Raw genomic sequence first — 24,509 nt, 5'->3', positions numbered from 1 at the left:
AAAATTTTTTGGGACCGCGGAATGTGGACCCCCGCCCTTGGGACCGCAAGAAGATGGATCCCCGCTTTGCGAAGCCCGTTTTTAGAGACCCGAAGTCGTTTTTGGGTTTTGGGCTTTCGGGGAAGCTCGAGCTTGCTTACGGGAACGGGGAGGATCCCGGTGCTAGGAGCGGGAGACGCACTACGCGGACATTTTGCAACTGATGGATCTGCTCCACCTACAGACGGGAGAGGAGCAGAGACGCTGGCAGCACGAGAAGGTCCCCGACAAGGGAGGAAGGGGATCCGACACGGCAGCTGTCACCAGCGCCAGTCGTCGACGAGCCAAATCCCGCTCCGATAAGCCACGATCGCGCTCCAGGACCAGCTGTTGCTGCTGAGTTTGGGCTGCAGCGAGTTGATCCCGGAGTTTCGCGGCGGTCGCATCGGCTTCTTTCAATTTGTCACCTGGATGGACAATAACGAGTGAATATGGGGCTACTAGCAAGGACTAAAAGAGGATCCACGTACTCGTGCGGCGAAGCATGGATTCCAGCTCTGTTTGTGCACGCTTGGCAGCCGCCCACTCGGTAGCCGCCTTGTCCCGCTGGAGCTCGCTGTCCGCCAGTTTCGCTTGGATCTCGTCGCGTAATTGAGTTATACGCACGAACTCCTCGAGCGCGTACTCTCGTCCGGCAGACGCTTTCTCGAGCGACTCCTTGGTATCCTGCAACTCCTCAGCAAGCTGAGCCAGAGCTACATCCGGCGACGAGGGAGGTGGATTTGGCGCGGGAGATCCTCCACGCGCCGACCCTAAGGTGGATCCGCCATGGGTGGATCCCACATAGTCGTTGGTCACCACCTCCTCTTGGGTCAGACGCAACTCGTCACGGAGCCGGTCCAAGCTCGCATCCGCAGCTGCCCCAGCAGTCTGGGAATCCTCCAGATCCCGCTCGAGGTCGTGGATCCGGGATTGGAGCTGGTGGATCTCAGATCCAGCGAGCGCCATCTCCCTAAGGAGATGGTCGTTGTCATCTCGCATAACGTCTCGTTGACGGGAGGCGCGATCCAGCCGTCCGGTCAGGTCGCGGATCTCGACCGCCTGATCAGCCAACAAGAGTCGCAGGTCCTGCGACCGAGAGGCCGCACGGTGCTCCCACCCCTGGATCTCCATAGCCTGGTCATGGATTTGGGCTCGCAAGGTCTGAAGTTGGGTAGTGTGCAGAGACGCAGCTTGGTCTTGGGCATCTTGAGCCGTCTGGAGCTCCGCCGTCAGGATTTGCACCTGATCGGAAAGAGCCTGGGCTAGAACCCGCAGATCGGTGGGCGACATGGAAGACGGACTGACCGGAGGTGTGGTGGATGGGGCCTTGCCCGACGATTTGCCGGTACGCTTGGCGGGAGACATGTGTCGCGAAGGGGAGAAAGCGGTTGTGGATGCTGGTAATGCACGCCGTGAACGCTGTTGTGCAGCGCCGACAACGTACAGGAGGCGATTGTGGTGAAGTGCTTTCTCAGAAATAAGAGAATGGGCCTGACGTGGGGTCACTATCCCGAATCAGTGACAATTTCAAGTGATTAGAGAGGATTTGGGTTGGTGGCACGGATGCAAGTTGCCGGTGGTGGATTAGCCATGACGAGCAGCACCCCGTATGAAGTGACGATGGATCTGGTTTGAGCGATGTACGAGAAGGCAAGATCCACCAATACTTACCTCGGATCCACCCTTACCTGGATTCACTTAAATGGATATGGGATATACTATACAAGAGTGGATCGGGTGTGGATATTATGAGGGAAGAATGGTCGGTGCCCTCTGAAGATGGATCTAGTAGCCACGACTAATGAAGAGTCAAGATTACTCCGGATCCCATACTTCCGAGTTCGGATCCATGGAGGGAGGGTCCCGCCTTGAGGGACCTGGATCCAGGGTATAGGGATGATGGATGCAGTGGATCTCGAGCTTTCGTGGGACAATGGAGATCACAGACGGTTGCGAGATGATGTTGGATGATTGGAGAGCTCAGATCCACGACGAGTGTACACTTACAGTGAGGTGGATCCAAGCGACCTGGATCCGGATGAGTGTACCCATAATATGGTGACCATGATGATTACGTCATAGATCCGGTGGATCTGAAGATAACACAGCTGGGATGATGGGTCAAGGGAAGAAGGGACATGCAGCCGAGCCTGGTAAGGGATTTAGCAGATGAAAGACATAGAAGGTAGAAATCCAGGCAGGTATAGGCTTAAATATCAATACAGACCTCAATTTGCACAGTATCACGCAAGTGCCTTCCTGCCCTCAAGAACCGGAACTACATTGGCCGTACGAGCTAGGAGAAGGTTGGGAATTGCGAATCTAGTGTTGGTAGTGATAACTGGATAATACATTGGCCAGATCCTACAACCTAGTGAGCTTTTCCTTTACTTGTGCAGATCCGACAGGTTAACCGAATTTACTACTTGGTCGGTTACACCCTAGAGGTTCTCAACTCTCAAGATCCCGTCACAGGAGGCGGCAAGTACGACGCAAAGGAACCACAAAGGCAAGGGAACACACCCGCAAGGCAACCCTACGGCCAGATCCACGATCTAGGCCCCGGATCCATAAGCTCGAGTATTCGCTTAGGATTCGGAACCATCCACGGACGCAGAGTGAAGATTTTCCACTGCTGCTCCACCCCATCCCCACGTCCCGCCAAGACACTCAAGCTTCACCACTTGAACTCTTCGGAAATTACCGAGAGAGCAAGATCCCGCCCTACCGACGGGTACACAAGGTGAGGAAAGTTCAGCAGAACACGGATCATCGGGGGACCCCTCCGTTAGTCGGTGTCTGGGCGCAGTTGGTAAGTTGGATCTGGCAATCTCGCAGATTTTGCTGATCCCGCTACACCACAATAATATGCATGCTCCACATTGAAGCGAGTGTGCGCTGACTTTGTCGAGTCAACCACACGTTTTTTCACCTTGAACTGCAGCAATTTTGCCCACTCCGAGAAAAGAGAATCCTCTGCGCTCCAGATACCGTCGATCTTGACGGCTTGCTTCTTTATGCTAGAGGAAAGCTTATCCCAAATGGCCTCCATAATGCTGTCAAAGGAACTTCCAGTGAACACTGCATCACGTTGTACTTCGCCGGATACATCCCGCTGGTTAATAGGTGCCTCTATAATGTGACGAACAAGTAGTTGGAGGAGATCATCAGGGGGTTCATTTGCTGTCTGAACTGGTGTAGTTGCTTATGGCTCCAAGAGCCCGATTGTAGCTACAGGAGCGCGTTCATGAGCAAGTAGAGTCACACCGGCTCCAACTTGAACAACAGCAGGAGCAGGTAGTGTTGCGCAGGTACCAGTAGAAGCTGCATCAGTGTGTTCTGGAGCCGATGGGGTCTCCGAAGTTCCACGAGGAGCAGCCGTAGCAAACCCGGAGGCAGGTACAGTGGCACAGTTCTCAACCCACAATTGCCAGACGCGGTGTCGCCCTGGTACCAGCAGAATCAAGCGCAGAAGCATGTGCGGTCTCCAAGGCTCCACTTGGAGCTCCAGCAGCCAACGATTGAGCAGGTAGAATCGCCCAGGTACTAGTTGAAGCCGCAGCAGCGAGCGTTGAGGCAGGTAGAGTCACCCAGAGGGAGGTTTGACTTGCTGGAGGTTGCCCTTCTTCGCTTGCTGAGAGTACATCCAGATATCGCAGAGGAGATCCTCCTCGTGATAAGCGGTTGGCCACGTTGTATGGTGATGTACGTGCATGGCTACGCCGGAGCGGGGATCGGAGTGGTGTCGACGCCATGCCTTCAATGCGGGTCCTCGCCAAGGTGAGAGTGAGAGTGATTGTCGCTGAAGCGGTTACCACCATAGGTTTATTCTGTAAGACAGGTTTCACGATTCGCTGGGCATGTGGGCGGGGGTGTCTCTTAAACGCGCGCGGAAATTTCAAATAGAACGCACAATCAACCACTCGATTATGATCTCGTTGGTGACCGATGAACCTTTTATATAATCTCGTTGGTGACTCTAACACGGTCCCTACTAAAAAAGGGCCGTAATTATCTAGAGTTTTAGGCGCTCAACAAATACTAATAGTTCTGTAATATAGTACTACTACTATAATAGTTTCTCTCAGCGTCTCGCAAATAATACTCGAGTATTAGTATTGTGGATAGTAAGACTGCTTTCATATAGTAGTATGGCGAAAAATCATGCTATTAATACTATCGATCCCTGCCACAATTAGGTACATGGCGTGTGGTGTCTTCAGTTTGTCATCGTGTGATTGTAAAATTACATGTACAGTACCGTAGATGCCTTCAACTGGCGGCAGTTCATAATCTTCCAACAGCAACGACGCCGACAATGGGGAAGAGGGGACGTGTTGGTGGCTTCCTGCTGCTGGTGTCGGCTCTAGCACTGGGCTATACATTCTGGGGAGAGCTCCAGAGCGCACGCGAGATGCTGCAGCTTACGTACGAACACCGTTCGCTCAGCGCAGACCGCGATGCGCCCCTCAAGAGCGTCACCGTGTACCGCAACGGATACTCGACTGGTGGTGTACAGATGCAGCTTAGCGCTGAGCTACTAGCTTCTCGCACAGGTGAGGGAGATCTAGCGGCGTACTTATCGCAGTTCATAGCGGTGGAAGGGCTCCACGAGTCCGTCGCGCACGAGTCTGAGGATGCCGACGAGAGCAATGAGAAGGAGTATGACGTGCCCGGCGTTATGGCAGGCCGCGTTTTCAATGGCCGAGGAGAGTTGCTGCAGAGCTACGCGGATATTCTGTCGGGCGATCGACTGTACCTCGTTGCTCCCGAGCTGCATTTCGTTTGGCCCTTTGTAGAGCTTGGCCATCGTGTGACGGTGACGTCAAAGGCCAGTCCGACCAAGGAGCCGGTGATCATCGAGTCCATTTCGGAGTCCCCACGGACATTCCGTCTGCACAACTTTTTCAGTGGAGAGGAGGCAGACAAGCTGATCAAGCGCACACTGGAGATTGATGACCCGAGCAACAAGCTCCAGCAGTCGACCGTGGGGGCGAATGACAACAAAAACAAGAAGAAGAAGTCCAAACATCGCACAAGCGAGAACGCCTTCGACACGGTCTCGGAGGCTGCGGTAGACATCCGTAAGCGTGTATTCGATGTGCTTTCGCTTGGAGAGTTCCAAGCGGACATGGCTGATGGACTGCAGCTTCTACGATACCAGCAGAAGCAGGCGTACATTGCTCATGAGGATTACTTCCCGGTCGGCGCTGCAAAAGACTTTAACTTTGACCCACACAAGGGAGGCTCCAACCGTTTTGCTACTGTCTTCCTGTATCTTTCCGATGTTCCGCGTGGTGGCCAGACTGTGTTTCCACTGGCGGAGATGCCTGAAGGTCTACCGACCGAATATCAGCACCCACCTAATTCAGCTCAGGACTACGAGGCCATCGGAGCGGAACTGTTTGAACCAGGCAGTTGGGAAATGGACATGGTGCGGAAATGCTCGACAAAGCTGGCGTCGTACCCCTCAAAAGGTGGCGCCGTGTTGTTCTACAGCCAGAAGCCGAATGGTGAACTGGACCCCAAGTCACTTCATGGAGGCTGCCCCGTGCTCGAAGGCACGAAATGGGGTGCGAACCTTTGGGTCTGGAACAGACGTCGACATGGTCTGGATTCCGACGATACTTCATGCACTGTGACCTTCACGAATCCAACGTCGCGCGAGGTGGGTCTGTATTGGTCTGGTACGCTTATGACCACGCTTGCAGCCAACGGTGGCAGCATTGAGTACAACTCATTCACGGGGCATCGGTGGGAAATAAAGGATGGAGAAAAAGTCCTGCTGGAGTACCTGGTCGATGCGGAAGATGGCGAGCAGCAGTCTGTTTCTGTCCCGCTAGCTAAAGGGGCCGCCGCCGCACTACCGAAGGCTAGCACCGCTGCCAAGGCCAACGATAGAGTCAAGTCGAAGGACGAACTGTAAAGATCAAAGGAGCAACTTGGTTCGTGCTGCGTGTGTCCTTCTTACGAAAAGTGTGCATTTATTTGAATGAGTTACTTTACTCCACCCGGCGTTTCTTGTTCTGGCTGCTGGCGACAAGGACCCTCTCGTGTTCTCCATCTCCATGGGACTGGTTCTGCTTGCTGCTTGTAGCAGCCTTATGACGGAATGTGCGACGTACGTCACCTAGGCTGCACATGTAACTGCGGCGAACACTACGATTGACCCACATTCCACAGCTATGAGCCTAGTATAGGTGGCTCTTGACAAGCTTTCGGTACTTTTGGTAAGCTACACCCACACCGCCAGCAATCAGGACGAGCATAACGAAGAACGGAAGGCGCCAGCTGGAGCTCGCCACAGTGAGCTCGCCCTCAACCTCCGTGGCAATCTTCTCGTTTACCTTGGAGCGCACATCCGCCATCTTTTGTCCAATCTTCTGTTCCATCATTGCTGTCATGCGGTCGGTGAGAGCTTGGATCTTGCGTTGGTTCTGACGCTCCTTCTCCTTGAGCTTGCTGATGGTGTTGTCCGTCTGCTCGCGCAGCATCTCGAACCAATGTTCCGTCTCGACCTGGAAGTTGGTCACATACTTCTCCAAGATCGTCACCTTGCACGACTGATCGCACACGTCGCTCTCCATCAGCGACACGAAATCCTTCGAGTAATTGTGCGACCACGTCTCGGCGTCCACCGTGCCTAGACCGGCGTCGTTGGTCTGGTCGAACGACTGAACACGCAGAATATCGTGGTTATCAGCCAAAGCGCCGGTCGACGCCGAAATACCCAAAGTCGCACGACGCAGCCAGTCATTCTGGAAGGGGAGGTTACCCTTGTGGCACTCAGTCCAGGTGCCTGTGTTGTTCGGGTCGACATCCACCTCGAGAGCGTTACCTTTGATTTTAATGCGGATGCGCGACGAGCTGTAGACGGGATCAAAATTGGCACTGTTCGAGTGGTAGCGGAAGGCGGCGTCGCAGCCGATCTTGTTCTCGTCATTGAGATCGTCTAGACGCTTAGTACCGTCGTTTATCTGAATTGTTACGTCCTTATGGCCACCACGGTGCTCCACGTTGTGGAACGTGTCTAGCACGATGCCGAAGCCCGTGTACTTGTCGATAAAGCCGTGATTGTCGCCGTTCTTCCACTGCGGCTCATGAGTGAACCAAAGGCCGATGCCGTCGCCAAACCACTTCTTTCCCTGACCGTGAATACGGTAGGTGATGACAGTGGCAAGTTCGTCCCGATTAATGGAGCTCTTGCTCCAGATGTGGCCGCGTTTGCTCTGGCGATCGGGAGTGAGGCGGATGAAATTCTTCTTGACCTCCGTGGTGCCACCAAAGATGATGTCGTCCGAGATCTGACGCCTTCCGTCCGAGTCCACCACCTCATACGGCTGCTTGTAGGTCAGCGCCTGCAGTGGGGCAGCCGACATGGTGGCCAGAAAGCTCAGCGCCGCGGCGGACATCAGCGTCACCGTCGCGACTCGACGAAACATTGCGGGCGATAGGAAGCTGCTCGATTCGCAACACAGTTTATGCGAGGAAACAGAAGTGATTGACCTCGTAGCTGTCGGACACGTGGGTCTTTTGATACCTTTTGAGCCACTTTAATACCAATTGCTGGAGGTGATCACTGATGTAGGGTGGACCACACAGCGATCTTTGCGAGCCCACAACAAAAAATAATGTGCAGTTTACTTTTCGTAAGGACACTATTGGCGTTAGCTGCCAGGAGGCTACAGTGAGCAACAACAGACACATAACGCAACCCTCACCCACCGACGGGTCTACAGCAAGTGCGACTTCATGAGCGATTGGTACTTGCGGTACACGTAAGCAGCTCCTGCCGCCAGGCCGATGAACAGCAGCGCGAACGGCGTCTTCCAGCCACCGCTGGCGATGTCCGGATTCTCCTCCAGCTGCTTGGTGATCTTCTCGTTCACTTCGTCGCCCAACACCTTCTTGGTATTCTCGAGCGACGAGTCGATGCCCTTGCGCACCTTGGCCTCAATCTCGCGCACACGGCGTTCGTTCTCGCCCTCTTGCTTCTTGAGCTTTGCAACATTGTTCTCTGTCTTCTCCTTCAGATCTGAGAAGCGGTGCTCGGCATCAATGCGAAAGTTCGACAACTCCTTCTGCAGCACAGCGATCAGGCAGTCCGTGCCGCAATTGGGCGAGTCCATCCACTTCTTGTAGTCCTTGGACACAGAGTTCATCACCATCTCCGAGTCCACCGCGCCAATAGTCGCGTCCATAAACTCTGAGTACGTGTCAAACCGGATGATATCATGGTTGTCGGCCAGCGCGCCTGTGGACGCCGTGATTCCAATAGTTGCTGTGCGCAGCCAATCCTCGCTGAAGGGCAGCGTCATTTCGTGACAGGCCACCCACAGACCAGAGGCGTGCTCATCCACCTCCACCACCAGTCGGGTCTTGTCGATCTTCACTTTGACGCGCGAGAGGCTGTGCACCGGATCGAAGTTGGCACTCTGCTCGTGATAGCGTACAGCGGCATTGCATCCGGCGCGCTTCTCTTCGTACATCTGGTCATAATTCTTGGTTCCATCGTTCACGATGACGCTGATATCTTTGTGGCCGCCCTTGTGCTCCGGGTTGTTAAACGTGTCGATGACCACACCTAAGCCCTTGTATTTGTCGGTAAACCCGTGGTTTACACCGGGCGTAAAAACCTTCTGGCCGGTGAACCACAGACCGATGCCGTCGCCGAACCAGCGCTTGCCCTGACCAGAGACGCGGAAGGTCAGGATAGCCGACAGCTCATCGCGGCCGACAGGGTTCTTCTGCCACAGATGACCGCGCTTACTTTGGCGGTCGGTGGTCAGGCGGATAAAGTGCTTCTTGACGTCCGCATTGCCACCGTGCGACCAGGTGGTGTTAACAATGCGGCGGCCCTCCGAATCTACGAGCTCGAATGGCGGCTTGAACGACATATCATCCAGCTTTAGGGAAGCAGCGTAGTGGACCAAAAGAGCCACACACGCGTACAGCAGCAGCAGCGTCAGGGCGCAGACCTTCATGGCGACGGAGATACACGCGGGGGTCTGTGAACGATTGACGCCACGTAGCGATTTTCAGCGCATCGGTAAACCCTTCCAGAATAAATACATCAAGTTTTCGAATCTTTGGGGACCACATCAAGAATACGTGGTAAGCACAAAAATCGTGCATGAAATTCTGCAAATTTAAAAACTTGACCACTTGCCATTATTTACGCTCGTATGCTTATGAACACTGTACAAATATCTTGCTATTTCTGCAGTAATGGTGAGTTTTGCGACTGCCAACCTCAGGCTAGAGCAGACAGAATCCTGGGGTTGTGAGCCGGCTGTCAACAGTCCACAGATATTTTTTTCCCTGTTTTACGGGCGCTCGCCATGAAAGTCCTCCTCTACTTGAAGCCAACCAGACAATGCATGATCTAAATACGTATATGCTGACAGCAGCTACCGAGCCGAGTAGGCTCAGCTAGCAGCCGACCGACACTCATCATACAAGACGCTATTTTGAAGACAGAACACGTCGAGGGAGTGCAAAAACGCACTACATGTTCATATACAACGTCTACTAGCGTGCCACCAACGCTAAATTGATTTCGAAAATTCTTTTGGAACTCCTTCCGCCAAATGTCATATCTCCATGTGGAGAAGCGATGTGGCCCTGGTATTATAATAAGTATGCACCATAACGCAAGTTTGGCACCAGGAATGTGCAGTCCGCCGTGGCCCGCCACCGAGGTCCGGCCATATGGGAAATGGCCCTTCTATAAGAGTTGATCTGAGAAAAACCTCGTATTATCCCCGAGGTTTTTTGTTTCTTCTCCCAGCCCCCGCCGCTGGGACTCATTTGCGCAGGAAAGCGGAAGGTGAGCGCTGAGGAACGAGACGACTTCCGGGAGGCGCCCACGCAGCAGCCGACAACAGCGCGCATACGTTTTTGCCGCTGCGAGCTTGATCTGCGCTTGGCAAACAAGGGTCAATCGCATTTCCGGCGCGTTTTTGGTGGCGTATAGGACGAGACACGAGCTATATAGAAACACCTGGAGGCTGTCGTCATGGAGTACGAGGTGATGTGGGGCGACGGCCCGTTGGGCCTGACGCTCCGCCCCGACTTGGGAGAGGACATGCCGCCTGTAGTGGGCCGCATCACACGCCAGGACTCTGCTGCTGCGCTAGCTAAAGTGGCAGTGGGTCACATGCTAGTGAGCATCAACGGCATGGACACGGCCCGCCAGGGCTACGACCACGTGGTTGAGACGCTGCAGAAGATCCCACGCCCGGCAACGCTGCGATTCCGCGTCCCGCGCGCCATGTCAGGAGCACCGAGCGCTTATCGCGACGCGTCGCGTAGTTCCTCGCGCCGCAGCCGTGGCTCCACAGGCACCACATGGTCCGAGTCCGGCAAGTCCCCTTCGAACGCAAGTAGTACTTCGCGCAGACGCGAACAGTACACAGTGGTGTGGACGGAGGGCCCCTTGGGAATGATCCTCCGCCCCGATGACGACGATTGTCACGTGCCGTGCATCCGTAAGATCACAGGTAAAGGCGCAGGCACAGGCATGGAGCGAGCTACCGTGGGGGACATCCTAGTAGCAGTGAATGGCCAGGAGACCAAGTCGCTGGGATTCCGCAGTACGATCTCGCTGCTGAAGACGATTCGCAAGCCGGCGGTGCTCAAATTTAAGCGTATGGGACGACGCATCTCGCGTAAGAGATCGTCGCAGGAATCGCCTGGAGGAAGTCGTAGTGTGAGTGGTATTCCGAGTGATATTGGATCGTATGACATCGTGTGGCGCGAAGGTGACCTTGGTCTCAAGCTAAAGCCAGGATACCGCGATGTACCGGTTCTCAGTAAGCTCACAGGAAAGGGTAATGCGAGTGGTCTGCAAAACGCTCAGGTGGGCGATGAACTCGTTTCAGTTAACGGTACGGCAGTGGAAGGTGAAGCGTATCAGGACACTCTTCGTATGCTTAAGCACTCGCCGAAGCCGGCGGTGCTGCGGTTCCGTCCGGGCAAAAACCGGCGCGAGTCGATGATGTCGGTAGTGTCTGTGACGTCGGTACGTTCGAACCCTAGTACGCAGCGAGAAGTGAGTAGCGTATCGGGTCGTCAGCATGTGCCGCTGTACGACCAAAATGCTGCTCCTCCTGAGCCCGTAGGACCACCGCCACCAGTCAGAGCATCACGGAGTGACCGAGAGCGTTCCGACCGCGATCGACCTGATCGTGAGCGGCAAAAGCGGAAGAAACGCATTCCGCTGGATGTGGCTCGTGAACTGGTGGCAGCGTCGCAAGGATCCGACTTGGACCACGCCATTTTCGCTGGTATTCCCATTACTGCTATCGAGGAAGGCTCAAAGGAGGCGCATTTGCTGCGTGTTCAGGCCAAGCTTTGCATTTCGAACCAGGCGAAGGCTGATCGCAACACTCCAGCGAAGGAGGCGTTGTCGCGTGCGGAGCAGGAAGCAAAGGTCCTCCAGGAGGCATTGGAAAAGGTGAAGAACCAGGCTAAAAAGTATGAAGAGATCCTCGAAGCACAGTCGCGCGAGCGTGTTCTGGCGTTGGCGGTACGGCACAAGCCTGAAGAGGTCGTGAAGCGCCAGAACAATGTGATTCACGAGCTGGCTGGTGTGATTTCGGGATTCAAGCGCGACTCGTACAGCGAGATGGATATCGTGCCGCCCGTGATTGAGGATAATGATCACGTGCAAAAGATTATGGACGACTTGCAGAACGTAATGAGCATCCCAGTGGTTGTTCCTACTGCGAAATTCTGTGCCGAGTGTGGTGCCACCGAGAACGAGTCGAAGCTGGACATGGATGATGATGGCGAATATTACTGTAAGGACTGCTGGGACAAGTTCCTTAACATTTCGGGGTCTTCGGCTGGTGCACCAACCGCTGATTCTCCAGCGCCAGTGGTGAAGCCCGAGGCACCAGCTCCCGCTGCTGTAGAGGAACCGATATCGATTGTCCCGCCATCTTCACCTGCACCTGCTGCAGCGGAGATAGAAGAGGATGCTCCGTCTGCTGATGCGTCTGCGCGTTCGATGAGCCGTATGGCCATCGACAACCGTGAGGCAGAAGAGCAGAAGGCGCGAATGGAAGCAGAGCGCAAACTGATGGAAATTAAGGAGCTTCGTCGCTCAGGATCAATGATGCCCGAGAGGCCGCATAAGAGCAGCTCGGACCGCTCTCGTCGCGAGCGTCGTGGTCTGGAAGAGCTTGCTCAGGCGCTGCTGGAAGAAGAAGAGCGTGCTCGCGCGGAAGGTAACGTTGGTTTGGCGAAGAAGCTGAGCGCACAACGTGCGCGTACCATGGCTGAGGCGGTTGGCGAGAACCCACAGTTAGGCACGACACCGTTTTCATCGACAAACAATTTACTGGCCAACAACGATACAGAGATCAAGAACGGATATGCCAGCCCTACCAAATCCAAGTCACCATCGTTCGTTGTTGACACGCCCTTGTCGTTGAGTCGCTCAATTAGCGCGGACTCGACCTTGCCCCCTCCTGTACCGGTGTCGGTGTCGCCGGCTACTTCGCCGGAGCCGATGCCGTCTCCTGTTGCTGACCACCACCACGAAGTTGCAGCAGCAGCCGCAGCAGTCGGCGTAACTTCAGCAGTCACGGCGGCGGTTGTTGCAATGGATGCCCCTGGCTCACCAACTACGACCGCAGAGGCAACAGCATCTTCATCTGGAGGCAACGACTACGCTGACGTGAACTCGGATGAGGAAGCTGAAGACCAGATGCATATGAGCGACGAGGAAGATGTTCTACGAGAGGTGGAGGAGAAGAACTTTGCGCTGGCGCGGCAGTTGGACGAGGCTCACAGCGTCATCGAGCGTGCGCGTATGTCTATTAGCATGTCCGGGGACGATGACGAAGATGAGGCCAACGACGGCTTGAGCGAGGAGCAGATTAGTTTATTTAAGAAACTAACGAGTCAGGCGGAGGAGCGCATGTCCATGGTGGACCGCCTGCACCCGCAGGACGACTCGGACTCGGATTCGGACTCGGACTCAGGGGAAGAGGAGGAGGAGGAGGAAGACGAAGGCGTGTGGATTTAACACAATGGTGACAGATATCTTCGCGGGATCGTTGGCTGATAAACGGAAAGGCAACTGGCGACCGCGCTGGGCCTGTGTACAAACAAGAGAGCGAGCGAGCAGATTCCTCGACTTAGAATTAGCGGCTTCGCGTTGCTGTCTTGGAAGCAGCAGCTGCTTGACTAGGGGATCCGCATCGCGGTGCCCTTCCGTGGTGGTGTTAATGCCTAGTAGTATGTGAGTAGCTTTAGCCTTTTTACCCTCTACCACGTCTTAAGACGAACATAAGCTTTCATATTCGCGTTGTCTTATTTCTTTTCAAGTCCTTGAGCCTGCGAATAACGAACAGTACCTTTATTATTTGAAGTTCTGATAGCAACATGTTGAAGTGAGTACATCACCAAATGCGTCATAACCATTGGTCAAAAGTCAGTACTTGCCGTTTGTCTCCCCCTTTGTAGACGCGATAAAGATGGCCGACCCTGTTGCCGCCCCCGCTGCTAATGATGCCGCGGCACCCGCGCAGGAGAGCTTGATGGACCGCCTGTGGCCCATGCTACGCATGCTCTTCATCTACTACACAATCACGTCTGTCATCAACATGTTCGCGCCTCAGCAGCAGTCCCGCGTCCAGAATGTGGTCGCCAAGAATGCGGACAACGTGAATAGTGGCCCCCACTCACCTGCGCAACAGCAACTTTTGCGCAACTCATTTCAGTTGGGCACACCGATCAATCTTAGAGTGTACATCACTCCCGACGAGGATTTTTCCTTTGCCGATACTGCGGACACCGCCGCCGTGGAGAGGGAGCAAGAGACCCTGCGCTGGTTTGAGGACGCGCTTACATACGACAGCACACCAAATGTCGAGCGTGAGGACGGCGTGTGGATCCGCGAGATGAATGTTTCGGTGGACGATCACCTGCTGTCCAATGGCTCGCTCTACGCGCACGTGTTCGTGACCAAGGATGGCTGCTCGCCGAACCCGGCGGACAGCACATATGACGCCATGAGCTCCATCCATCGCTCGGTGGAGCTTACAGCGTTCCGTCCGCCGCCAAAGATCGTCAAGAAGCGTAATCTTCTGGAGACACGCACAGCTGAAGAAGCGCAGGAAAAGACCGAAGAGGAAGCTCAGCAAGTGGCAAACGCCGACCGGGACGTGTACATCTCCATGTGGAAACCTTCGTTCTACGTGAACTTGGTGCTGGACCATACGACGTACTCGACCAGACAGCCTCCCCCGCCCTTCGTGTCCACCGAGATGGACGTTGACAAAGAAGCAGGCGTGTACTCTCCCGTGCTCTTCGTGAACGAATTCTGGCTGCTGGAGGAGCATCTGATCGCTGTAAACGACACGGTCACGGCTTTGCCACTGGAGATCTCATTCTACCCTCTGCCGATGTACAAGTACGCACTGTACACGCAGATGGAGCAGAATTTCCTCAACCAGGAAGCAACAGGCGCGTCCTCGAGACGGGACACGGACAATATGAAGAGCATGTTCATTGAAACCAACCCGTACCTGCTGGCAGTGACGATGGTGGTGTCACTACTGCACTCGCTCTTCGATTTCCTGGCGTTCAAGAACGATGTGAGCTTCTGGAAGAATCAGAAGTCTCTCGCGGGCTTGTCACTGCGTACGATCGTGCTCAACACTTTCTTCCAGCTGGTGATCTTCTTGTACCTGATGGACAACGACACGTCGTGGTTGATTCTGGTCCAGTCGGGTATTGGTCTGATGATTGATATATGGAAAATCAAGAAGGCGGTTGTCTTCTCGCGGGATGAAAACAATAAGCTCGTTGTGTCAGGCGCTGAGAGCTACGAGACATCCCCAACAGCGGAGCATGATCGCGTTGCTGTGGCTCACTTGTCGTACGTGCTGTACCCGCTGATCGTCGGCCAGGCTGCTTACACTCTTGTGTATGGTGTGCACAAGAGCTGGTACTCGTGGGTGGTATCGAGTCTGACCAGCTTCGTATACGCCTTCGGCTTCATTATGATGACGCCTCAGCTGTACATCAACTACAAGCTCAAGTCGGTGGCCCATTTGCCGTGGCGAGCCATGGTGTACAAGTCGCTGAACACTTTTATCGATGACTTGTTTGCCTTCGTGATCAAGATGCCGTGGATGCATCGACTGAGTTGCTTCCGTGACGATCTCATCTTCTTCATCTACCTTTACCAGCGGTGGAAGTATCCGGTAGACGCCAAGCGCACGAACGAGTTTGGTCAGGGCCCTGCTGAGGACGAGGATGCGTCGAACGCCATTGAAGCCACTGCAGCGTCTACGAAGCCTGAGGAGTCAGAATCGATAGCCGCTGCCGTTGATGCAACAGAGGAGATTCCACCTCCACCGTCTACTCTGCCGTCGACCGAGTATCTGATGTCCAAGCGTACTAAAACCCTCGAGGGGGAAACTGCAAAGCCAGAGGAGTGAACTCTTGTCTCACCAGCAAAAATGGGTGATAGATAGATGACGCGGCGTGAACTGCAGCAAGCTCTGCAATTGTAAGTGGATTGCAGTACACAAACGTTTAAGCTGTTTGCGTTTTGTTTCTGTTGTGGTGTTTTGTGTTCAGGTTGGATACTGTACTGACTGGACGATTTAGGTGCGCCGAAAACGCGTTGAAGGGTCGGAGAGTGCAAGAACCACTTGGGAAACCTGTCGCGTGAAGACGTCCAAGAATGCTGGACCTTCCGTCAGGGCTCGGTGTGGGTGCCAAGGAGCAAGCGCTGGACGACGATGCTGACATTGACATCTCGCGACTTTCAGCTGTAGACCGTGATGCCATCATGGGTCGGGTGACGCCCGACGACAGTACGCCTCCCGATGCCTTTGCGTTAGCGCAGAACGAGATCCGTCGTGAGGTACGTGGTATCTACTGAAAGTTTTTGTTTGGGGGGGGGGTATGCTGAGACACTGACGATGCTGTGTGCAGATGATCGATCGAGGCATCCAACCCAAAGGGTTCTACAATGACGACGCAGCTCGATTGCAAGAAGAGTTTAATCGTGAACATGCGTCGGAGAAAGATTCGCGTATGCAGCAGAAGATTCAATTCGCCGCCAAGAGTTATCTCCGTGAGACTGTGCACAGACGCAAATTGGAGCGCGAGAAAGAAGTGCGTGAGGAAGTCGAGGAGATCGCTAAAAACCCGCAATTGGAAGTGTGGCTTGGCCTCGCCAAGGCTGACGAGACCCCGAAGCATGCGGACCTGCGTGTTAGTAGCATCGGTGCTCGAGCTCTTTGCAAGACGCTGGCATTCACGCACTCGTTACGGTCGCTCAATCTCAGTCGCAATGCTCTCGACGACGCGACGGGCAAGTGGCTGGCGTTGCTTCTCAAGCGCAACACGTCACTTCGTCGTCTGGAACTCGAGAGTAACTGTCTGGGTCCATTAGCAGCCAAAGACCTGGCTGAGGCCTTGAGTACCAACGAAAGTCTCGAGTATCTCAACCTGGAGAGCAATCCACTCACGGACGAAGAGAAGGATTTCTCCGGTGTGGCAGCGTTGGGCAAAATGCTGGGCCAGAACAAGGCGCTGCGCACGTTGAACGTTTGGCGAACACGGCTCGGTGGAGAAGGTGGGAAGCAGTTGGCAATGGGTCTAGCTCGCAACACAACGTTGATATGCCTAGACGTGGGGAACAACCGTATCGCCACGGCAGATGCCGTCTCACTCGATGTGCAGCTCCAGAAGAACCGAGTGCTGTTTGAAGACCAGCAATTGCAGCAGCTGAAAGTCCGCGAAGCGCAGTGGAAAGCTGCAGATAAAGAGCGTGAGCGCCAGGACAAACTGGCGAAAAGACAGCAAGATGTACGTTGGCTGCTGATGTCGACATTCCTAGAGCTTCGTATTGATTTGTTTCAATGTATCGTTTGCCCTGCAGGAAGAGTGGATGGAGAGGCGCAAGATGGAGCGGGAACGCGACCGCGCGCTGCTTGAAGAGCAACGACAACGAGACCTCAAGATCGAGGAGGACGGAATGCGCCAAATTGCAGCACGCAAAGCAGCAGAGTTCGCTGCAAAAGCCGAGATGGAAAAGAAGAAAAAGAAGAAAAAGGGTGGGGCCAAGAAGAAGAAGAAGTAGCAGCTGTTTGCAGAGCGTTGAGCTCAGGATTTCTTGGCGCGAGCCTTGGCGCTCGGCTTCTTGGCGGTTTTCCTTCTTGGGCTCTTGTTCACTCGCTTCTTCCCCTTGACCCCCTTCTTCCCTTTTCTCGATCTGTTCTTTTTGCGTTGAGCTTCCAGTCCCATGCGTTTCCGTGCAAGAAACCCTCGCACCACCGCCTGCATTTTGAGAACGAAGCCGAAGAGATTGGCTTCACGATTCCGACGCGTTCGCTCCGCTAGATCGATCACGCGCTGCTCTTCAATCATGTTGCGGCGATCCTTGTCGATGCGAGTAAAATGCACGGCGAACTTGTCATTCGCAGCGTCAAGGCGAGCCACCTCAGCACGTTCCCCTTCAATCTCAGCGTCCAGCTTATCCATGTCGTCATCGTAGCGTCTTATGAGCTCACGCAGCTCGATCGCAGCATGTTGAGTATGTTTGCGTTCGTCCGTCTCCACTTGTTGGCTGGCCTGCGTCACTCGAGCTACAGTGCGTTGAATGGTTTCGACTTGCTTCTGAGCACCAGAAGTCTGCGTCTCGAAGCTGGACAGAGCGGCTTGCAGATGCTCTTCTCGATCGCGAGCTGTTGGTCCCAGAATGTCATCAGCTGCGCGCTTTGTTTCGCGAAGCTGAGCTTCCAGTCTAGCACGCTGAGCTGCGAGCTTGTCCGACATGGCCAGACGAGCTTCACGAGCTTGCGCGAGCTCAAAAGCCACTTGGTCCCGATCATCTTCAACCTCGCGTAACCTCAGCATACTGTCGCGAAGATTCAGGACAAAGCGCTCGTCCTGCTCGAAACTTGTGGACAGCGCCGCATCCGTGCTGATAATCAGCTGCATCCAGGCCTCTGTAAGACGCGATATCGCTGGTGACACGCTAGTTGCGCTAAGTTTACGCAGTGTATCCCGTGCGGAATGATCCTCCTACCGGATGTGAGTGTTGGAAGCTTAGCGCAAGTTTCCCCTTGATGGCAAGTACTGCTTACCTTCAGTCCGCGCAGTAACTGGTGCAAAGACTTCGGGAAGAGACGAACCGCCACAGGCCCGGAAAGCAGCAAAGTCTCGTCACTGTGGTGCTGCAATTCCTCCTCATCAGCATCAGAGTCGCTATCTTCCTCGGTTTCCGGTCTCTCGTCCTGTTGGGTGCTTTGCTGCTCTATCAAGCGTAGGAGTCCAGCTTCGATAACCGACTGACGGCATCGGGAAGGCGATTTTATTAGTGCCGATATCGTTCGCACAGCAACACAAGGATCACCAGTTACCTGCCGACGCAAAGCTTCTCGAACCGGGGGCTGGAAGTCGTCGCTTGCAGGAACTCTATCCGGCAGTGTCGCGAGCAGCTCCAGGTTCCGAACTGCCGATTCGAGTACACCTAGTAATCTTTCTCCATCGAGACGGACAGCATGCTCCATCGTAACTCACTCAGCATCAAAAGAGTTTGCACTTTCAGCCGTATTTTTAGTGACAAATACCAACGTCGCGTCACCTCATTTCTTATGTCTAGCACTTTTATTTCTTGGTATCTTCCATAACGTTACTGTCGGAACTCAAACTACTAGAGCTCGAGTTTCTGCTCTTGCCGCCACTGCCACTCTCCTCCAACTCCTCACTCTCAAAATCTTCATCTTCGATACCCAGTGCAATCTCATCCGCCACCTGCCCAATAATGCGATCCACCGCGTTCTCCCCCTTCAAACTACCGTCTCCAGCCACAGATACAGCATCAGTCAATGCACTCTTCCTCTTTAGTCGCTGCAGCCTCTCTGTTAAATCTCCTACCGGCGGTGCAGGCCCCGCCTTCTCGTTCTTCAAAGCTGCCAACCGAGCTGTCAGATCTGTCCGATTCCCCGGCTGAGCCTCAACCTGAGCACCATCCTGCTGTGCTGCAAACCGACGCAGCTCCTCCAACCTCGCACTGAGATCCATAGGCAGCGGTGATGTGGCCACATCCGCTGGCACGGTAGCAAAAGGTGCAAGTGGAGGTGGCGTCTGCGTTACGTCACCAGCGCTCTTGATTTCTTTCTCTAACCCCCTAACGGTGCGCTGTAAGTCTGCTCTCCTCGCTCTCAGGAATTCTCTCGATCTGTCATCTGTCAGCAGCTTTTCAGCCTCCCAGAATACTCGCTCAGCCTCTTCATACAGCTTAATGGCCGTCTCCAGATCTCGACTGTTCTGTGCCCTCTCTAACGTCGCAAAGGCTTTGTCCAGCAGCTTCTTCCCTGGATCTACAGCCTCCTCACCACTCAAGCAGCGCAGCAGCCGCTCGCGAGTGAGTTCCGCATCCACAAAAACCTGCAGCACTTGGGTTCTAGCCGCCGTTTGGTACAATTGAGCGCGTTTCACGTCGTCCAGCGGCCGTACCGTCAGATGCAATAACTTCTTGGCTTCTTTCTGGTCACCACTACGCTTGGCAGCATCTGCCGGTCCAGAATTGAGCACTATGTACTCGGTGTGACCCAATTGCAGCACGATCTGCGGGCGCTTCCAGAACGGAAACACTTGGCTACGAACACAAAGGGATTCTTGGCTGTAGCGTGGCGAGTAGAAGGTCGTTTTGGCCTCGAGCAGCAGCCACGCGATACCCTGAAAGAGCAAACTCGACGACGCCATGATGTCAGACGATCAATTTGTATTTGAAAAAGATTATATCAGTTTAAAGCGGTTTATGTGGGCGGCACAAAGTTGCCGCTGTATCCTGATTTCTAATTAGTCATACCCTGACTAATAGGGGAGTCGAACATTAAGAAATGGTCCAAACAAATAAGCAGAGCGTAGGAGTAAGGGAAACCAATTAAGGGCCGTTCAAAGCAACCTTCTCTTGTTTTGATTGTACCTTTTGATCTAGTAAAAAGCAAAATATGGCCTTGGCATCAATCAAAAGCTGACACAATTGTACATTTCCCTGGCTATTGAATTGTTTTACATCAGCTATGGTGCGTTCAGTAGGACAAATTAAAACAGTGCATAAAGTGTGACGGCCATGCCAAATAAGGGCCGCTTGATTTCACTATGGGCTGCTAAGTAATCTCTTATATGACACCTTAGTAGTGGCCAATGAAAATAGATAAGCCTGAAATTCCGAATTGCCTATTGGCTAACCGAATCCGGCCCTTAACCGGTCACCGGCCCCTAATTGGCATTTTCCCTTAGCAGAAACAGTAAAAGGGGAGTCGAACATAGAGCTCGATTTCGCACTTAAGAAGAGACTATTTGAATTTTTTAAAGCGACGACTCGCACAGACACTGCTGTGGCGACGCCACAGGCTACAGGGCGCGTGCCCTGGGGCACTGTCGCTGTGCTATGAGTGCAGCCTTCTGTGCGGCATCTATCTCCAATATGTGTGCTGCACGACGCGCCTTGAGGCACCCGACTTCTGACCGGAGACGGGTGCAGAGCGACGCGCGCATTCCTCCATTTCTATGCCGGTCTGGTCAGGAAATAAAAACGGCTAGCTCATTTTTAATGTAAGCGCTTACTTTGAAAGTGAGCAGGTCGTTGTCAAAAGTGTGAGCGTAATCCGAAGGGGATTTTGAGCACGTTTTTTTGCAATGTTCGACTCCCCCTAATACCGAACTTGCCGTCCCCCACCGCTACGCGACAGGGTGGCATGGTTTGTTGGAGATGAGGTGGCCGCAGATTTAAGAGCTTCATTGTGTCGCGTGCATCGTAAAAGTCGTTCACCCCAGTACGTCGTGGCTTCGTGTACTTGAACCACTTACCATTCCGTACTGTCATGTGGCCCCGTTAGATATCGTGGTTTGGTACGCTTCCGTTGCTTCGTACTACTGGTTGACGTCCATGATCCTCCAGGCTTCGTGGGTTTCTACTCACCCGTGGCTTACGCTGCTTAGAAGTTACGTGTTCTCTCTTTTGGTTTCGTGCTCGCCCGCCGTACGACTCGCTTTACGTGAGCTACACATGTTTCCTGGTCCATAATCATGCATAATCCTTGGCGTTCCATCACCGGTAAGCTCGCTGATGGGTGTTCTTTCGTAGTTGCGTTGATCCGTCGCCCGTGTATCGTGCTCTCCTGGTGTGGCTTCATCAAACGGGTTATCTCGCTGTCATGCAATCGCGATGCGATTCTTCTGTCTATGCTATCGAGCTAGTGTAGTGTATATACATTTTGTGTGTTATCGTGCTCCGCGGTGTGCAATCGTGGTCCCCTGAAGCATTCCTCCGTGCTTCTATGGCTGACCCGCCGTCCGCGCAATCGTGTTCTAATGTACTATCGTCCCCTGTCACTCTTTTGAGGCGCAGTTTCTTCGAATGTGGACTCATATTTGGAGTGAATTCTGTTTTGTTTCGTAATTTATAAGTTTATGAGCGAAAATTTACAAAAGCTGCAGTAAATGCTCATTCCGATAAGGCGATCCTATACACATCAGCGTAATCACGATCGACGTGTGTGACACTCGCTATTAGGCGCTCAATTACACGAGGTTTTACTGCTTGTTAAGTCGATATGTATCAAATCAGAGGGAAATGTCATCAAATCATTGAAAGAAGCACGATATCAGCCAATGGGATCATTGTAACATTCTTCGTGTATTACACACAAAACGAAATCCCTATAAATTGGTGAGACAGAGAAGTACCCCTGGTTTCTACAGCAGAAAATTATCGGAAACGGAAAGCAAGTGGCCTGCGCATGAGCAAGAGCTTTATGCCATAAAACATTTTCTCGGTCGATGGCGACGCTATTTGCTCGGTGATTATTTCATCGTTCACATCGACAATTCTGCGTGTCGATGGTTCCTTCATCACACAGACGTTTCGCCGAAGATGACTCGGTGGTTGGAATTTCTTGGCCAGTTTGAGTTTGAGCTTATACACAAGATGGGAACGGCAAATGTAGTGGCAGACGCTGCCTCTCGGCCTCCTGTGTGCGGCACTCTGCTGGGTTCCTTTGTCTTCCAGACCCACTACGTTACGTGAGCTGCCAAGCTGTTGACTGAAGGTGTTGCTGCCTTCATATCTTGTTTAGAGGATCATTACGAAGTCTCCTGCAGTCACCCATCGCTTTTAGTAGTGGGGGAGGATGATGACTTCGTTCGAGACATCAAGCAAGCGTACTCGAAGGATAAAGACTGCGCTAGTATATTACAGGCACTGCAACGGCAAGACAAACGTGTGCTTGAGAAGTACGAACTTCGTGACGGAGTTCTTGTGGTACAAAGCACGGATGCTGTACCAGTACTTCGCGTGCCTCAAGTGGATACTATTTTGCTCCGGTTGATGCATGATTTTCACGACTCAGCTGTGGTGGCACATCCTGGTGTTAAGCGTACAATGGTGGCGATGCGTCATATTTCTGGTGGCCTGGGATGCGGGATCATAAAGCTCAGTATATTACGACGTGTGAGGCTTGCGCACGTCATAAATCGGGGTCCCGACGTCGAAAAGGCTGCTTCAGCCACTCCCTGTTCCAGAGTATTGGTGGTAACATGTGACAACGGATTTCATGACGGTGTTACCAGCTAGTGAGGGACTCGACGCAGTTTACGTGGCTGTCTGCCGCCTCTCGAATGGACCGTGCAACATTCCAACAACCAAAGATTTGGACGCTAAAAGAACTGCTCGATTGTTTTTTTTTACCACGTCGTTCACTACTATTCACTCCCAGACTCAATCATATCCGATCGTGATCCAACGTTCACAAGTGAGGTTTAGCGAGAGCTGATGACTATCATGCAAGCCAAACAGAGAATGGCAGTTTCGAAGAGAGCTAAGGCGGACGGCCGAGATGAACGGCAGATCGGAGCACTGGAATACAGTCTTGGATGCGCTGTCTCGCATTACGGGGATGACTGGATGAAGATGCTACCGACTGTTGAATATGCCCATGCGACGTTAGTGTCAACGTCAGCTCGTATTTCTCTCATTTGAAATTGATTGTAAAACCACGCGCACCAATTGTTCTTCGAACCGCGTCAAGTCCTAAAAGCGTGGCTCAGAAGATGTCACGATCGCGACAGGAAGCAGCTGAGTTCGCTCAAGTAATCTTCGACTAGCTCAAAAGAGACAAGCGCAATATTTCCAACCGTGGACGCAAGCAGGTGCAATTTAGCGAAGGTGACTTGGTGTATATTGACTCTCGAGTCCTCAGCAATGCGTTTGGCCAACCAGACTACGACCCAGATCGAGATCTCAACCGCAATAAGCTTCTACCCAAGTGGTACGGTCCGTTTCCAGTAGAGCGTCGTATCGGCGAGAATGCATATCGTGTTGCAGTACCAAATCGCTACCTTTCACGAGGACGCCACGCAACGTTCAACGTCGACCACGTGAAACTATCACTCGATGTTCCCGAGATTTTCGAGGCCGGCAGATCACAAAGAGTGCACCTCGAATATACGACGAAGATAGAGAAATAGGCTATGTAATCCGAGAGTTGCTGAAGAAACGTCGACGTGGCGGACGTGTGCAGTACTTTGGATGTCTTGATTAGCAAGAATAGTAGTTTCCTCGGGATAAGGAGCCAGCAGCAGAAGCGCGACCCTCGCTAGTACTTCTGGTTCAGCAGGTGTTCCGGTGCGGCAGAGTCCACTCATTGTAGTGCTATAGAGCGATGGACGAGTCCGACAGATAGAGCAGCCTCAGTTCTCAAATTTCCTATAGCAGCTCAAGCAGCTCAACTCCAGAACTTCTCTAGCCTCACCGCCTCCGTCGTCATGGCCCATCCATCCACATCGATGTCCTCGAACAACGCATCACCGGCCTTAGGCTCGCCCAGGCACTTGCCACAACCTACCTCAACGGCGTCGAGCGCTCGCCACCAATCACCACGCGCGGCCTCCCCTTCGGAGAGTGCACCGGCAGCACCTTCAGCGCCGACACTTGGTTCAAGCGCTGCGGCCGCCTCGGACGTCGTGGACCCTCTTAGCTCGAGCGCTTATCCACCGACTACGACCGGATTGCCCAATAGCGCTGAACCATCGGCGGCGGAGTCCACGCGTTCGTCCGGAAGTGCGCCCCGCCGGACTCTTCTCTCTCTCTGGGCCGTCCGATTCCTTCTATTACATACTTCAGTTTTTAATACTGACACCTTAAACCACTCGATCACCTTCGGTACGCGTCGACAATGAGGCACTGTACGACGTGATCTTCATCGACGAGCCCGATCCTTCGTCCAGTGCAGCGGCACTGTCCCCGGGTCGCTCAAGCGCGCGCATCCGAGCGAAAGAAGTGGCTAAACGCATCAGGGCGGAATCGCGTAAGGCCAAGCGCGTAGACCCTGTGTCTGAAGCCGACCTTGCAGATGCCCGCAAAAAAGAAGCGTAAAGCCGTCGCGAAGCCCCGGACTGGTACTCCAACCACGCAACAAAACAACCCATCCGTCCGCAGTGAGACG

At 53.5% G+C, this 24,509-nt stretch overlaps 8 protein-coding genes across 8 annotated transcripts; 4 read left to right on the top strand and 4 right to left on the bottom strand.

Annotated features, from left to right (window-relative positions):
* Positions 1–4,339: 4,339 nt before the first annotated feature.
* Positions 4,340–5,947, top strand: PITG_11705 (uncharacterized protein; the record flags this gene model as incomplete). Its single annotated transcript, XM_002901187.1, has 1 exon — positions 4,340–5,947. One exon carries the CDS (start codon positions 4,340–4,342, stop codon positions 5,945–5,947), a length of 1,608 nt encoding a protein of 535 aa, XP_002901233.1.
* A 265-nt stretch (positions 5,948–6,212) lies between these two features.
* On the bottom strand, positions 6,213–7,507 carry PITG_11704 (lectin, putative; the record flags this gene model as incomplete). The annotated part of the gene is made up of 1 exon (XM_002901186.1): positions 6,213–7,507. The coding sequence occupies one exon, from the start codon at positions 7,461–7,463 to the stop codon at positions 6,213–6,215; it is 1,251 nt and encodes a 416-aa protein (XP_002901232.1).
* Positions 7,508–7,754: 247 nt separating this feature from the next.
* PITG_11703 (lectin, putative) lies at positions 7,755–9,032 on the bottom strand (the record flags this gene model as incomplete). The annotated part of the gene is made up of 1 exon (XM_002901185.1): positions 7,755–9,032. One exon carries the CDS (start codon positions 9,003–9,005, stop codon positions 7,755–7,757), a length of 1,251 nt encoding a protein of 416 aa, XP_002901231.1.
* A 1,007-nt stretch (positions 9,033–10,039) lies between these two features.
* On the top strand, positions 10,040–13,057 carry PITG_11702 (uncharacterized protein; the record flags this gene model as incomplete). The annotated part of the gene is made up of 1 exon (XM_002901184.1): positions 10,040–13,057. The coding sequence occupies one exon, from the start codon at positions 10,040–10,042 to the stop codon at positions 13,055–13,057; it is 3,018 nt and encodes a 1,005-aa protein (XP_002901230.1).
* Positions 13,058–13,508: 451 nt separating this feature from the next.
* PITG_11701 (CLPTM1-like membrane protein, putative) lies at positions 13,509–15,479 on the top strand (the record flags this gene model as incomplete). The annotated part of the gene is made up of 1 exon (XM_002901183.1): positions 13,509–15,479. One exon carries the CDS (start codon positions 13,509–13,511, stop codon positions 15,477–15,479), a length of 1,971 nt encoding a protein of 656 aa, XP_002901229.1.
* Positions 15,480–15,707: 228 nt separating this feature from the next.
* On the top strand, positions 15,708–17,134 carry PITG_11700 (uncharacterized protein; the record flags this gene model as incomplete). Its single annotated transcript, XM_002901182.1, has 3 exons — positions 15,708–15,910; positions 15,982–16,860; positions 16,934–17,134. 3 exons carry the CDS (start codon positions 15,728–15,730, stop codon positions 17,132–17,134), a joined length of 1,263 nt encoding a protein of 420 aa, XP_002901228.1.
* A 23-nt stretch (positions 17,135–17,157) lies between these two features.
* PITG_11699 (uncharacterized protein) lies at positions 17,158–18,566 on the bottom strand (the record flags this gene model as incomplete). The annotated part of the gene is made up of 3 exons (XM_002901181.1): positions 17,158–18,078; positions 18,141–18,305; positions 18,441–18,566. 3 exons carry the CDS (start codon positions 18,564–18,566, stop codon positions 17,158–17,160), a joined length of 1,212 nt encoding a protein of 403 aa, XP_002901227.1.
* Positions 18,567–18,799: 233 nt separating this feature from the next.
* PITG_11698 (uncharacterized protein) lies at positions 18,800–19,782 on the bottom strand (the record flags this gene model as incomplete). The annotated part of the gene is made up of 3 exons (XM_002901180.1): positions 18,800–18,850; positions 18,934–19,106; positions 19,158–19,782. The coding sequence occupies 3 exons, from the start codon at positions 19,762–19,764 to the stop codon at positions 18,800–18,802; spliced, it is 831 nt and encodes a 276-aa protein (XP_002901226.1).
* Positions 19,783–24,509: the final 4,727 nt, after the last annotated feature.

This window comes from Phytophthora infestans, genomic scaffold, assembly GCF_000142945.1.
Source record: "Phytophthora infestans T30-4 supercont1.22 genomic scaffold, whole genome shotgun sequence".
NCBI classification, from domain to species: domain Eukaryota; phylum Oomycota; class Peronosporomycetes; order Peronosporales; family Peronosporaceae; genus Phytophthora; species Phytophthora infestans.
Note: the sequence above shows the minus strand (reverse complement) of the source record. Positions and strands in the feature narration are given on the sequence as shown.